General features: G+C 36.0%; 3 protein-coding genes across 4 annotated transcripts in view; all 3 read right to left on the reverse strand.

Moving 5' to 3' along the window:
* Window positions 1–4,563, reverse strand: part of ywhabb (tyrosine 3-monooxygenase/tryptophan 5-monooxygenase activation protein, beta polypeptide b) — a 7,461-nt gene extending 2,898 nt beyond the window's left edge. For both annotated transcript variants that reach the window (XM_016574155.1, XM_016574154.1), the window contains exons 1-3: window positions 4,463–4,563; window positions 2,449–2,749; window positions 2,125–2,248 (exon numbers count right to left, since the gene is read on the reverse strand). In XM_016574155.1, coding sequence (XP_016429641.1) covers window positions 2,125–2,248; window positions 2,449–2,742 — 418 coding nt within the window. In that variant the 5' untranslated portion in view covers window positions 2,743–2,749; window positions 4,463–4,563. The remainder of the gene's footprint in view (window positions 1–2,124; window positions 2,249–2,448; window positions 2,750–4,462) is intronic.
* Window positions 4,564–6,186: 1,623 nt separating this feature from the next.
* Window positions 6,187–10,980, reverse strand: LOC107756850 (eukaryotic translation initiation factor 2 subunit 2-like). Its single transcript, XM_016574157.1, has 9 exons — window positions 10,800–10,980; window positions 10,341–10,512; window positions 10,040–10,140; window positions 9,092–9,224; window positions 8,832–8,926; window positions 8,051–8,199; window positions 7,183–7,239; window positions 7,010–7,095; window positions 6,187–6,541 (listed from the first exon to the last, which is right to left on the reverse strand). The coding sequence occupies exons 1-9, from the start codon at window positions 10,812–10,814 to the stop codon at window positions 6,366–6,368; spliced, it is 984 nt and encodes a 327-aa protein (XP_016429643.1). The 5' UTR covers window positions 10,815–10,980; the 3' UTR covers window positions 6,187–6,365.
* Window positions 10,981–11,531: 551 nt separating this feature from the next.
* Window positions 11,532–14,507, reverse strand: chmp4bb (charged multivesicular body protein 4Bb). Its single transcript, XM_016574158.1, has 5 exons — window positions 14,189–14,507; window positions 13,460–13,637; window positions 13,244–13,358; window positions 12,717–12,846; window positions 11,532–12,514 (listed from the first exon to the last, which is right to left on the reverse strand). Exons 1-5 carry the CDS (start codon window positions 14,370–14,372, stop codon window positions 12,450–12,452), a joined length of 672 nt encoding a protein of 223 aa, XP_016429644.1. The 5' UTR covers window positions 14,373–14,507; the 3' UTR covers window positions 11,532–12,449.
* Between the last annotated feature and the right edge of the window lie 1,120 nt (window positions 14,508–15,627).

Genomic DNA, 15,627 nt, shown 5'->3' on the forward strand with positions numbered 1-15,627 from the left:
GCATACATGAATCACCTCGTAGCAGATCTATACAGGTGGAGCTGGGGAAGGTGGAGGATTTCTGAAGCAAGCTGCAACTGCTACGGCAAGCACTAGTCATATATTTGAATGTTGAGCAGCGAGCTCATTGGCTACCGATACAGGAGAGAACCAATCAGCTGTGCCATGTGATAATGATGTCATTAGGTCAGATTGAGTTTGACCTATCGGACTGCGCCATCTAGAGTTGCATGCCAGAACTTTGTATTTATGTCAAAAATAGTCAGACAGATAGATAGTAGTGATGCACGGAAATGAACTTTTTACCGAAATCAAAAGGAAAGTTATTATTTAATCAAAAACCAAAACTGAAAAGGACATTTTCAGAATTCAATTTGGGTAACTGAACTCATTATACTGATCAGGGTGTACATTTCTTGGGCAACAAGCCACTTCTCAATGTTTCAGCCTAACAAATTTTACATACTGCTACTCTAGAATCATTTTTGGTCACGCTGATGTGTGTCCACTCCACACTGCTGACATGTTTACCTGTTGAAGAGTATCCACGCCATGTTCACAAAATAGAAGCTAAAACAGTCAAAACGCACCTTTGGAGAAGTGCTAATTAAACTTTCGATGTACGATTTTGGCTCTCTAAAAGAATTACGCCAGAATTTTCTGTTTTGGCCAAATATTTCCTAAATTTAGGTGTATCACTCATAGATGGAAATACAGATAGATAGATAAATGACAGACAGACATACAGAGAGATAGAACAATATAATAATAGATAGAACGATAGATAAATTGACAGACATGACATAACAGACAGACGGATAGAACGACAGACAAATTGTAATACTAAAAAAAACATGCTCCAATGCAAATATTTATACGAAGAACTTTATATACATAATTAAACATCTCCCTCACACATTTAACATTCTTTGTTTGAACATGCTATCTTACAGGGCTTTCTGAAAAATAATTTTTGGAAAATATTTTTTAATATTCATCTGGATTGAAGGAGCAGACACTGAGCAACAGAGTCAAAGAAGTTAACATTATAGTTAATATCATTTAGCCTATGCCAGGGTATCTGCAGGGTTTTTAAAATCAAATTTAAGGCTTTTAACCACCTTTTAAAAATCTGCAAAATGAATACCGTAACATTTTAAACCGTAATATGACTGTATAAAGCATGATTTCCAGTTCAGATACAGGGTTTTATAAAAACAAATTTTTATGAAATGTTCTTCACATTTTTATGTTTGCTGCTTAAAAATATGGGTCGATTTTCACACTGGTCTTAACAAAAACAGCAGACAGGCTGATTGATAATGCAAATTCATTCTCTGGCACTTTTGGAAACTGCAGAAATATAGCGGTTTTCCTCCGTAACGGCAAAGCAACGCTGCGCCTATAAACGCTACTTTATCAGGCATTATAAGAAAATGTCATCAATACTTTTCTGAAGACAGTCGGTTCCCTTCAGCGATACATTCACATTAACATGCTGCGTTTTGACTTTGTAATGTGCAGCGCTCATATTTATTCAATGAATCATAGCCTTTTGAAGTTTAATCAAGCCATTTCACGATTCTTGCATTAGTTTTGGACAAATCTGTGCAAATCTATTTGTGGCAGTCAACGTTGATATTGTGGCGGGCCGCCACAAATAAATCAATGTATGGGAAACACTAAAACTTCAGACAGAACGATAGATAGAACAATAGAAAGATAGATAGAAAGAATAATAGATAGATGGAACAAAAGAAAGAATGATAGATAGATAGAACAATAGAAAGAATGATAGCTAGATAGATAAGATAGATAGATAGAACAATAGAAAGAATGATAGCTAGATAGATAGATAGAATAGATAGAACAATAGAAAGAATGATAGCTAGATAGATAGATAGACGCATACAATGCACTTACTGGTCTTAATTGTGGCGGGCCGCCACAAATAAATCAATGTATGGGAAACACTAAAACTTCAGACAGAACGATAGATAGAACAATAGAAAGATAGATAGAAAGAATAATAGATAGATGGAACAAAAGATAGATAGATAGATAGATAGAACAATAGAAAGAATGATAGCTAGATAGATAGATAGACGCATACAATGCACTTACTGGTCTTAGATTCTCCAGACGCGACCTCAGATAAGTATCTAAAGTAATCGCCTTTCATTTTCAGGTAAAACACCTTGCTATCTGCCTGAGAAGCATTGGGAATGAGGAACTTCTCCAAAAGACCCTGTCAAGACAGGTTGGGATCATCAGGATGGCTCATATTTGTGGTCAAACATAGTGAAAAACGGAACAACATTTGAGTCTTACTGAAATTAAAGTGTTCTTTGTAAACTGAAAACGAAATATTTTGTATTTAAGAATGAACTTCATTTGATGTCATCATTATAAAAGGTTCAGAAGATGAAGAGAAAGAACTGCAGATACCAGCACATCATTGCAGATGTCCTGCAGTTCCGTCTCGATCTTTTCACGATACTCGCGTGCCATCTGTTGCTTCTTCTCGTTCCCCTCGGTCTTCTGCTCGATGCTGGAGATCACACGCCAGGAGGAGCGACGGGCACCCACCACGTTCTTGTACGCCACTGAGAGCAGGTTGCGCTCTTCATTGGAGAGCTCCACGCCGCCCTCGGTAACAGCCTTCATAGCGGCTGCCATGTCATCATAGCGCTCGGCCTGCTCAGCGAGCTTGGCTTTCTGCACCAGGTCACTCTTGTCCATTTTTAGACTGAGAATCAGATACGAGTAGGTATGAGCACAATAATTCACAGAAAACCACTAAATTAAATGGATTTAGAAGGTTTTTAAAAGTATTAATGCTCAATAATTGATGATGAGCAGTCGATTAACAATCTTCATTTTCATCTGATATTGATTCTTAAATCTAAGTTTGATATTTTAGTTTATGCGGTTTTCAGCTGATGCACAAAACTTGACTAAACATTATTTGTAGCGTGCCTCCCATCCAATAATTTTAATAAGCTTTGTGCTGTTACTTTTTATATAAACAATGTCTCAGCTTTCAAATTTTAATCATGGAATTAAAAGAATAAATGCAGTTTTGACACACTTTAATATGGCATGACAGATCACTGTAGCCACACAAGTTAAAGTGGCACATGAACTGATCATTTCTTCCTCTTGACTAATAGTTAATAGCACAAAATACATTTTATGAACATCAGGTGTTGAAAGAAACAGTACAACTTACTGAAACGCATCATGTCTCATGTAATCGTTAAATCTGCGTTTCAACCAGAGGTATGTCAATAAAACAGCTTGTAAGCAATGTCACAAAGTTGCAAAAGCCATTCTATGGCCATAAACTCAATAGTTAGCAAGAAAAATGAACTCTAGAGAAGAGCATTTTGATAAATATGTGCACGGTTCTACATATTCATTATATTTTTACTTAACCTGTTAGTGAATTCTTATTTAATGTATGTTTGAATACATCTGTCATGTACACAAGTTATGACAATCACGTTTAAATGTTTATATTTTCAACAATGAATTGGACTAGAAACAACTATTATCATTAAGAAATTCATATGAAAATCTCCAGATGTGTAACTTAATTCGTTGTATACTATTCAGTGCGGATTACTATGTCTAAAAATAAACAGCAATTTTATTTAACAGTTTGCACTCTTTAATATCCATGTAATAATTGACGGGGTTCCCTAAATATTTTGCAGCATTACTTCAGAGATATTTTTTCTCTAAGAAAAAACTGGCATGTCCTGTACCTACATATCCAAATGAATCGAATCGGAATCGAATAATAAAATATATTACAAAACACAGCCCTAATAGGTTTATGATCTCATTGAGAAGAAAGTGATAAGAAAGTGTCAAAAAATGTAATGCAATACCAACATAAAACATTATGGCATCATGTCTAACACTCACTTGTCACATTTAACAAGGCCTGCTTAGAGGCAAAACAGCGTGAGAACAGCGACTAAATAGTAGATGAAAGCGTATTTTACTAAATCAAATTGAACATTCGGGCCGTTGCTAAAATAATCGAACTGTGCCGCGGCTTTCATAATAAATAATTTGTCCTTTTCTCTGTCGAGACGTTCAGCCAATCGCTTCAATTGAACTCTGTCAGGCTCCGCTGATATGAGCTAGCACGCTAACCACACATCCTTTCATTGAAAGGAAGAAATTCTACGATAATATGTAATGATTCGCAACCTTCTAAACAATACTGCTAACGTTATACTATTATCTAACACTAAATGCTAGCAGTGGGTTCGGATATTTCATTGTAACGATTCAGGGCGTCTGACAGACTGTGAGGCCTGAAGCGCTTAGCAACCTGCTAAACCCCTCCGCTGGCCGCGAGAACGGAGCACAAGATCGTTCACGCAATGAAAGCATGTTATGTGAGACACGTGAACAGTGATAGAACGAATAAGGGAAATACACTCACGTTGTGAACGGCGTTTACTCTGACTTTAATCGTTAAAAAGACACAAATCGGGTCCCCGTCCTCCGCCTCGCTCTTCGGTTCTTCTGGGCAGTACCTCTTCCGCTTACAGTGACATTTCCGCTTCCTGCAAACCGTTCCCACTTTCTGAAAGTTTTTTTTATTTTTTATTATGTAACATACATTTAACATCATGAGTAACCCGTTTAGTTCATGTTATAATACCGGGATCGACGAGTACTGACTCATTAAAGCAATGACAAGTTAAGCACAGAATTTAAGGAATTTCATTAAGAAGTTATGCACAGAGAAAGCATTTATATTAACGTCTGTGTTCTTAGCTCTGGTTTTTGAACTTCATTAGTTTTATGTTTATTTGTAAATGCCACTGTCTGCAGGTATAAGTGACACATTTCCTGCAAAAATACAGCATAGACCAAAAGTTGTCAGCTGTTCAGGCTGAGAGACCAGCTAAAATCAGTGAAGCACAGTTGTGAGAGTGAGGTAAAGTGAGGCAGCTTTACTCTGGTAAAACAGGCAGCAGAGGAATACGCCAACTGCTATTTCATCTCCAATCTACTGAAATTAGAACAAAATATCTTTGACATAAGGAAGTCACAGAAGTACTGCATCTAAACAATAAATACAATTAAAAATCAATAAATAAAAGCAAACACAAGCAATGTTTGAAAAAGCTACATCAGCCCGACACAGTGAAAGATGTTAACTACTTTACAGTTCAAAAGTTTTGGTTTGGTAAGATCTATCTATCTATAGAAATATTTTTACCATTTTAAATGGACTGTTCTCTATTTTAATGTAATCTATTCCTGTGATCAAAGCTGAATTTTAAAAATCATTCCTCCAGTCTTCAGTGTGACATGATTCTTCAGAAATCAATATACTGATTTGCTGCTCAAGAAACATTTATTATTATTATCAATGTTGAAAACAGTTGAGCTGCTTAATATTTTTTATTTAAACTGTGATACATTTTTTAGGATTCTTTGATGAATAAAAAGTTAAAAAGAACAGCATTTATTTGAAATCTTTGTAACATTATAAATGCCTTTACTGTCATTTTTGATCTATTTAATATGTCCTTGCAGCTAATAAAAATCTTACAGACCCAAACATTTGCATGCACCAATAAGCAAGAAACAAGGACACAAAACTGAAACCTTTAGTCATTTTTATAAAAAAAAAAATCCAATTTCAAATATGCCAACAAAAAGCATTCAGTTCCATCTAAGCACTGCAAACATGCCCAAACATCTGCTGCCCAATGTTCTACTGAAGAAATCAGTGCAATCTGTAATCGTCTGTGTAATTACATAAGAACAGTTTTCTCATTTTCTAGAGATCGGAGGAGATTCAAAGTCACACTTTTGCTGAATGTCTGGATCACGAAACACTCGCTTGGATCCAATCTGAACATTCTTGCATTCTTGTGCATTGACTGTCAATGACTTAGCGTTGGGAGATTCCGTTTTCCTTTGATAAAACAAAGTCCAATATAAAAGGCTGTGGTTCATTTTGCAAAATTCATTTTCATTTTCCATCCAATAATATCACTGCATTTTCTCTGAAAAACAAATACTGCTCTGAAAGTAAAAATGTACCAAATAGACAGAAATATGCTCTGGTTATCAGATATGCTAAATGCAGAAAAAAATATTATATTTCTGGAGGAAGGAGGTAAAGTAAGACAAGCAAATCAGAGGCAGCCTGTTCGCAAGCCTTTTAGCTTCAGAGTCAGATTTATTAATAGAGATTACACTCAAAACCCTCCAGAGTTCACTCCAAGCCTTGGGTCACTGTGCTTCAGAGGAGAGCAGCGAGGACAGTCGTCAGCCAGAGGGGCAGAGCATCAGTCTGAGGAAGAAGCCCGAACAGGGTGCTTGTATTAGTTGGCTTTGGCTCGAAGCTGGGCTCTTTTGCCGGTGACAGCCTGGAAGCCAGTCTTGATGCTGGCTACAGAGCAGCGCGAGTGACAGGTTTCACATTGCAGGAAGTAGAGACGCGTGTCCTTCTGCAGAATTGTATCCGGTGAGCGGCAGGTGTGACAAGTCACATATTCCTCTGTGAAACACAAAGAGAAAATTCATTGTCGAAAATTAGTAACTTAAACAGTAAATGCTGTGTTTTCACCTTGTTTTCTGTAAACCAAAGGAGTGGAGTGGACTGAACTAAACACTATCATACTACATGTACTGAAATTGAAAGGAGGTCACTACATCATTTACATGAAACTAGGGCTGCACAAGTATTACTACGATAATCAAGATTTCGAAAGCACAAATCACATGGGAAGACATATGTGTCGAAATGAGGGCGAGATGCATCACTTGCACCGAATGTTATGACGATTAAGTGCTCATGGCTACAGTATGCATTAACTGCTTTTAAAGTGTTTGAAGTGCAATATTTCATTTATTTGTACATGGTAAAATTAAATGATGCCAAGTTACAGCAAGTATGTCGGGGTGTTTGATGGGGGGTGCAATTATCATCAAATAGGCCTTCATACGTGCAAAATGTTTGACTTACTTATATATCTTCTCAAGACGTTTTCTATTTGTTTCTGTTGAAAGCGTCCCTTTATTACAAGCTGGTTATTTCCATCTATGGATCCACTAGAAGCAGGAAGACATTGCTTGCGTTACAGGAGAAATCACCATTTCACATTTGACAGAATTCTGGAAATGCAATTAGAAGCTCACCACGTTCCTAACTCAGCTAACAGGAACGCCAAAAGATGTTTGGGCTGTCGATGCAACCTGAAGATGAAAATGCAAACATGCAAGTTTAATAGATAAAATTACACCTATAAACTAGAATCACTGGTTTGGTTATATTCACATATGGGTCAATGACAAGTAGAAGTGTCCATGTTAAAGAAAAGGAATTTATTTATTTCACACCCGCATGTGAGTGTATACACCTTAATCATTTTCTAAAAGGTGTATATATATGATGAGTTCATTTGCAAAAACGGATAACTCCGTTTTTAACCATTTTCATTTTCAAAAATCATGTTTTTTCATTGTGCATTCCAATTAATCTCAATCAAACTGCATATTTTATTTTTTTATATTTATTATTAATTTAAAAATATTCTTCAATAATAATAAATACAAATTACAATCTGTATTAACCATGTCTTGTTGTAAAAAGCTATTTTAAAATATTTCAAGAGACTTATCTATGTTACTTATCTATGCTTAATGAGGGTCTTTTATTATTTTTATTTCGTTTTTGCATTTTATTGCACTTGATTTTGATTTTGCAGACATATGTTTGTCAAATGTTAATTTTATCCTTTTAATAAGGATTTTCTTTGTGATATTAGAACAGTTGTGTCACTCTAAATTTAATTCAGTAATTAAAAAAATATGCTTGCATCATCATTGTATGTATGATTTTTCTGATTTTTTTATTTCAATGTTTTAATGTATTTTTGAATAAACTGGTAGGACCAATAACAAAAGCCTTGTAATTGACCCATGTACCATCTTTTGTATTATTTTATTTGGAAAAAAATAAAAAAAATAAAAACTGCAGACATGGACACTAAATGTTTATACTCACAGTTTACAGATGTCAGTGAAGTTGACAAAAGATGTTTTCTTGGTCCCAACTCGGACCACCTGAGGTGGCTTCATCACAAACTTCCTCTTCTCCCCTGCCACCATATCAGGGTTCTTCTCCCTCATGATGTTAAACACCCGGCTCAACAACTGTAAAGATGCAGATATGGAAATAATGACACTCCAAATCAAAGGAAAACTATGCCATTAGCGTGGGGTAGAAGTATATCAGATGTGTGAGGAATAGGGGTGTGCAATATATATCGTCTGCGATAATATCGTAATTGTTGTTTTAACGATGTGCGATTTGACATTATCGAGTATTTTGCAAAAACCCTTCAAAACATCCCTACAGAGCGCACGCATACATTACGTGAAGTCTAGACTAGTGCGTGTGCGCATTTAGTGTTTTCTTTCACTGCATGATTCAGTCTATTAAAATGCATTAAGAAAGATCACAAAATTCAAGATATGGGGGCAGAAAATGTACATATTTATATCATTTCATATAGTTAAAATCACTCGAAGAGTGCCGTTTTTTTTCTTCAAAAATAAGCATGATTACAAATGTGATACTGATTTTATACAACAGTTCAATAAACAATAAGTTAATATTAAGAGACTTACGTTTTAGACACCATATTGCTTGTTTTTGCTCTATTTCGCCAACAAAAATCATTCCGAATACAGCCACAGCGCCGTTTTGTGTCTCTGAGCAACATGATGGTGTTTCGTTCTTGAATGAATCAACCGTTTGCTCATCATATGAATAATCATCATACCTCATCGTAGGTGTAATCTCTCTCTGAACCAACCCATGCTGGGCCCGACTGTGAACTGAATGTAACGCCATCTGTGCTTTTATCATCCTCAATGACTACAGGGAAATATAGGTGAAGAATTCACACAATCTAATATTTAATCATCGCCAATAAAATCTTTCTCATATAGTATCTGGTATTACTGTAGCTGTTTCTGGAAAAAACATAAGATATAACTGAGCTGCATAATTAGACTAATTAAATGAAGCGTGTCTTCATACCATCATCCTTTTCCACAGTATCACTTTCCTCAAAAAACTCCACTTTTTTTGACTTCTTTTTTTTAGTTGGAAGCATCAGATCAAATTCATCGTCCTCCATCATTTCCTGCTGGTCTCCCTCAATTTTCAGCTCCTGGTCACCAATAAAATGAAAAGAGCCAACAGCCTTTAGAAGAACTATCCAATACAAGAAAATAAGCTCAATGGACGTCACGTTAGGAATCGTTATACCAGACAGCTAAAAAATACAATACCAGAAATGTAATAGACCCACTTTATATTAGGTGTCTAACTATGCACTTACGTAAAAAAAAAACAAGAAAAGAAAAGATAATTGTCGGGTACAATGTACTTAATGTTGCATTGCAAAACACTTCTGATGTGGGAAATGAATAAAGTTAGAGACAGGTTTGGCGGTATGGTTAGGTTTATGTGTGGGGCAACTACAGAAATTATTTACAGATATAAATTACATACAGGTATTTTTTAAAATACGTATAATGTAAAAACATGTATCTACAAAGTAAGTGCAATTTATCATGATTAATTTAAGTGTTAGTACATAGTAGTTAAAGTTATTAGTAGATAAACTATATAAAGTGGGTCCAATATCTTTAAATAATAATATTAATAATGATTAATAATGCAACACACTAAATTAAAGTTGGTATGAAACGGAAGTTGTGATCATCTTTTTTCGCTGTTGTGACGTATAAGTGAAATGCCTTCTTGAACAAGAAAATATGTTTTTGAAGATTACAAGGGCACATTAATTTTAAAAAAATGATGTGCATGGATAAATCATTCAAATGTTAGCACAGTGGTTAAAGATGAAGTGGGCCCAATGTAATCACACAGATATGGTCACATATGCCTGGTCACAGGCATTTCCGATAAGTGGTGAAAAGCATTTCATCATTCCCTGGCAATCTCCACATAAACAATTACCTTCATGCCCTCCTCAATGTCATTTTCAAACACCTTCTTCGGTTTCTTTTTCTTCTTTTTCTGGTTAAAGAAGTTCAGATCATCTAAATCATCCGAAGGCTCTGTGAAGATCAAACAGTGTCATAAACGGCCAAAAGTACAATCCTGAAACCGCACTGTACACAAACTCTACACGTGCAATGACATTTTCAAGTTTGCGATTTAAAAGCATTTGTTGAGAATCATTTGACTAAATCCGAGGCCCAGAGATAAAAGAGAAGAGCAAAACACTTCACTGATGCTCATACTTGCATCCTCTCACCCTTTTTCTTGACTTCATCATCTTCAGGGTCCAGTTCTCGCTCCTCTGCTGCTTCAGGGTCAGCTTCGTTCTGTTCAGTCTGCTGAGCCTCCTCTCCATCTCCATCCTCGTCGAGCTGGAAGGGCTTCTTCTTCTTCTTCTTCTTCTTTGTTGTGGTGGGGTCGAATAAAATCTGAGGACACATAACGCACCAGGTTCATTTGCTCAAACATGCCTCAATGTGCTGAAGGATACAATACGGAGCTCGACTCTTTTTACCGCTCAAGCAATGTTGAGTATTATTTACTTTAGTTTTTGTATTTTATACAATTAGAAACAATACGCAATGACATCAAAACGTGCAACCATACAGCACGACGTTAACTGCTCTCATAATCTATGCCAAAAGTCACAACATAACTGAATATTTCCACTCAGCTGTCAATAATAACAAAAGATACACATAGACCACCACAATACCTCGTCTTCTGACATGATGACTGAATCAAATATTGCTGTTTCTCGTCGTGTTAAGTCTCGTTGACACGGTTGACACTACTGTTCTCATCCACTGTCTTGCATCAGCTCAGGCGAGCTAAGCGCGCAAGCGTACTTCCGGCGACAAATGATTACATCGTTATGACGACAACATTACGCGACTTTCCGTGGTACTGCTGATGATTTCAATCGATTACAAGATTTATGTTCAGTTTTACATTTATAGTAATAATAATTATTGTTGTTGTTTGTTTTGTAGCTTCTTCCAGACATATATGTAGAACACCACGAATCGAAGCGAATTGTTAATCAAATAAGCAAAATTTTTTTCAGAAGCAAACAGCCATGTGCTTTATTGAAACTCATGAATCCACCCAAACCCCTTACCAACATGAATGTAAAATAAAGAACATCAAAAGGAACTTGGCAACGAATACACGGGCAAGAAGAAAAGAGTGAAATGAGCAACTAGATGCAGTACAAACACCATGCCCCACTCTTCTTATAATTTTCATCAGTCAGCCATGAGGCATTTCAGTCATTTAAGAGACATGCCACTCAAGTTGCATCAGCATGCCATTCATTAAGGCACATAACACAGCAGACACGTCTTTATATGCTTTTGAGTGCAAGAGCAGGACAGAAGTTACTGTTTTATATATAATTTTAACAAGAACTAAGGTGTATACTACAGAAAGACTAACAACACCAGAGAAAAGGAATCCAGGTTTAATGATCTCTCAAATAAAAGCCATCTGATTTTTTTTAAACATACAAATGTACACGTATGCCTCAACCTGAATAGATACAGCATTTTTGCATCTCAAAAAAGTATATGCTTCCATACGAAGAAAAAAAAAAGTGGTAGTTTTTGTATAATTACAACCATCTACTGTCAGATAAACCCTCAGCACATCAACAAATCAGGCCTGAAAAGAGCACAATAGGAAAGATCTGTTATTAAATAGGTCATTTTCTGCAACTATTTGGATGCAGCACCAAACAAAACATGATGGGCAGTCAGATTTATTTATATATATATATATATATATATAAAATGGAGCTAATGTTAGTCAATTCAATTTGTTATTTGTCACCAAACCATAATATGTCACTGTCAACAAACTGTAAAAAAGCTTATGCTGTTGGAAGTGCTTGAATAACATTAATTTAACAGAACACATTGAGATCAAAGATAGAAGCAAACAACAGTACCAAATATATTTAATATATCAGATGAGAGAGCGTGTTGACCATGTATATGAAAATTGTGTATTGGCAAACATGCTTATCTCCATGACAAAACAAAACAACCAGTTTCTGAATAGTAGAGAGGTCAAAAAACACTTCTATCAAAAGAGGGAAAATTAGAAACACCAATGCATTACCTAAATAACCATAGCCAAACATTTAAGGGTCACTTCATATATTATGTCATCAGATTTTATTGTCAGATTAACTTGCTTCATATCCATTTTCGTTGTAACTCTTGTTTTTTTCTGGGCTTGTTTTATCCACTCTGCAAGAGCTATGGTAAAATTTGTTTTGTAGTGTTAACCCTCTGAAGGTTCTCAGGTTTGCCTGCCCAGGCCAACCACGACGAGCAACGAGAGTCTGTCAGATTGGGTAAATTTACATGGCCCATGCTTTGAGTTCTTCCATGTCATCCTCATCCTCCTCTTCTCTCTTTTTTTGGGCTGGGGAAACACAAAGGCAAATAGTTATAAGGGTTTCCACAGGGGAAACTCAAGACGTCTTTCTACTTGTGTAATCCACTTTTCAAGTCCAATTTCACATGTATTGTCTCATATGTAAAATTTTGAAAGTAGTTTGTGAGATATAAAAAAAAAATTCTATTTTAGTATTATGTTGATATGTACTGAACAGCATGAAACGAACCAACAGGTTTCTTGGGTAATGGGTTTGAAGGCACACTGGGCAGAGGGACATCCTCTGTGCCACCAATTTCCAGCAGGTTCTTGTCCAGCTCCTCCTGTTCCAACTCCTCTAATTCAGCCAAGAGCTCATCCTAGAAAGGGAAAGAATCGCATTGTTCGGTCAACATCTGTAAAAACTGCATTTGAAGAGATACATCTATGTAAGATGTATTATCAAGCATTTCACCTTAATCAGAGAGTTAGATAGTACCTCTCTAAAAAATATAAGTCCAGTCAGGTAAATATTTCTATATTTCTTGCAGGATCAGTATCACAAGTTCTCTTAAAATAATGCAGAATCTTAAATAATTTTTATTTAAGTCATAATGCTTCTTTGTTTGATATTTTAAAATCCTAACAAGTTCTGTTGAGGAACTTTGAATACCACACTGAAAATATGGGATTTTTTAAAAAGGGGATTCAAATTCTTGAAAGCTCCTCAGTGTGTATCAAACATCACACAAGTTCGCTCCCTTTGTCTCAACTCACCTCATCATAGTCTTCTCCAAAACCTACAGGCCTCGAAATGGCATCAGAAATCTCCTGTGCCAACTCCTGCTGCTCTGTGATGTCCTGCATGAGGTCATCCACTTTGTCTATATCCCTGACAACAATCAATAATATTAAATCAATATATATTTTTGCACATCACTAACTGCATTCTGTGATACAGATTCAATAGGAAATTTTACTCGGGCATCTTACATGTTTTCATGCGCTGTCTTCATGGCCTTGGCTGCAAAGCCCATGTTTTTAAGCACTTCTGTGTTTGTATTAGCATTCTCCAATGCTTCTCGCTGGAACTCAATAGTGGAGAGAGTGCCATCTATCTGAGCCAGCTGCTTCTCATATCGCTTCTTTCTTTTCAGGGCCTGTAAAGCAGCTAAAAAAAGGGATAACAAACATGCACAAAATCAGTTTCACATACATATACATATATATATATACACACATTATACTCACACTATAACTTAACTTTTTTTTTAAGCTAATCAACAAAGTTAACATTCAAGATTAAGATTGAACCATACACAAACAAGAGATTCCCAGCATGTGGGATGTTTCGTTATGGTAAACAATGCACTCGATTAAGTTCCCTGTCAATGGCTGTTATTTCACAACACACCACATGACACTAATCAGACGTAACTAAGTGATATGAAACGCAATCCTTTATTTAGCCCAACTCTTGAATTTAGTTCCTTGACAGCAAGGATTTTAATTTTCGTATCCTACCTGGCATGAGTGTTATATTAATAAACTGACTTCATAGTTTCGATTATCAGTGAGTTTAAGGCAAGTGTCGCATGGGCGTAGCTACCTAACTAACATCACGACGACAGGTGGGGCGAGAGAAGAGAGAAGCTTTCTTTTAAAAGTTATTTAAGACACCTATGGTCCTTATCACATGAAGGCTCGGTTTTAAATACATACCTCGTTTGTTTTTCGTGCCGTTTTTCTTTGCTGTCAATAGTTCCGCGTCAATCTTTTGCTCTAAGTACTCTTGTTTCTTGGTTAACATCTCTTCTGTCTCACGGAGTTTCTGGATCGCTTCTTGTGGGCTTGGGCCTTTGCCTCCTTTCCCCCCACCGCCAAACCATTTGCCGAATACGGACATATTGTTTTGTATTTTGCGAAACTAAAAAATCCCTCCGAGTCGGTTTGTTTCTAGACACTACTGATAATAAGCTCAGTCGCTGTTCCGTGTTCAGCTGTTGATTGTCTTACTTCCGCCTTCAGGCCCGCTGACGTCATGGGACGCGTCACGGTCATGCCACCAATCAACGCCGCGGCTGCTGAGCAGTGAAACTACAACTCATGACCAAACTAATGATTTAACACTTTTGTTTGATTATTTAGGCCACCCTTTTTAAACTCCAGATCTAGTTCGCGTTTTCTTTAGTGCCATAGAAAATGATTTAAGGAAACATTTGGTTTCACAAAAAAGAGGCCTTGGCCAAATTTAGGTCATGATCTAGGAGTTAATGAAGAATGAAGATATTCATGTTTAAGTGCAACTATTTAATAGAAAGCATATTTAAATATTGAAATAAATAAATAAAAAAATCAAAATACAGCAAACAAGAATATTCAGCTAACTGCAGTTCCACAGTTCATTTCTATGATTTATGGCATTCGCTTATCATAATCATTCATTGATGTGTATGAATTTGTTATACTGAAATTATCTATAGACATCTTTTTAATAAATTTCATGTTGTAATGTTTGCCAGAGAGTATCATGGACCTTTGTAAGATTGTTCAGTACCACTGTGTCTGAGTGAATATGCAAGAGGTACGATCTCTGAATTTTTGTGTGGGTACAAGACTGTATTTAGAGAACAGGATGGAAGATGGGAGGATGGGAGGATGGGAGGATGGGGGGGGGTGCTTTGTTCCAGATCAGTATTACAAGAGTGCCACACTTTCAAAGTGTGTGCGAGACCTCATTCATTTTCAGTAACCTACATATTCTGCTGGTAAAACTTGTACAGGCCATTATTTCATGTTTTTTTTCTTTTACTTTTAGTATCATTTTTGTATTTCAATAAATAAATAAATAAGATGAAAGATTAATTTGCCTTTTTCTTGACTTTTTGGGAAAAAAGAAGCGAGAAATACTGAAATTTTACAGTTTGTTACTCTATCCTCCTGAGAACCAGAAATAAAAAGCTTTGTGAATTTTGTATTTTTTCATGTCATTACATTGTTTAGAGCATAAGAAAAAATGGTAAAATAACATTTTTGAAAAATTATATTTTATTTATATATGTTATGCTATGTCCTCTGTAGAGGACACCAGGACTCAGTTTTTCTAAAAAATAAAATGACAAGAGTAGACATGAAAAGGCAAAAACAATGGGAATTTTTTT

Source organism: Sinocyclocheilus rhinocerous, unplaced genomic scaffold, assembly GCF_001515625.1.
Source record: "Sinocyclocheilus rhinocerous isolate Xijiao unplaced genomic scaffold, SAMN03320098_v1.1 scaffold533, whole genome shotgun sequence".
NCBI classification, from domain to species: domain Eukaryota; kingdom Metazoa; phylum Chordata; class Actinopteri; order Cypriniformes; family Cyprinidae; genus Sinocyclocheilus; species Sinocyclocheilus rhinocerous.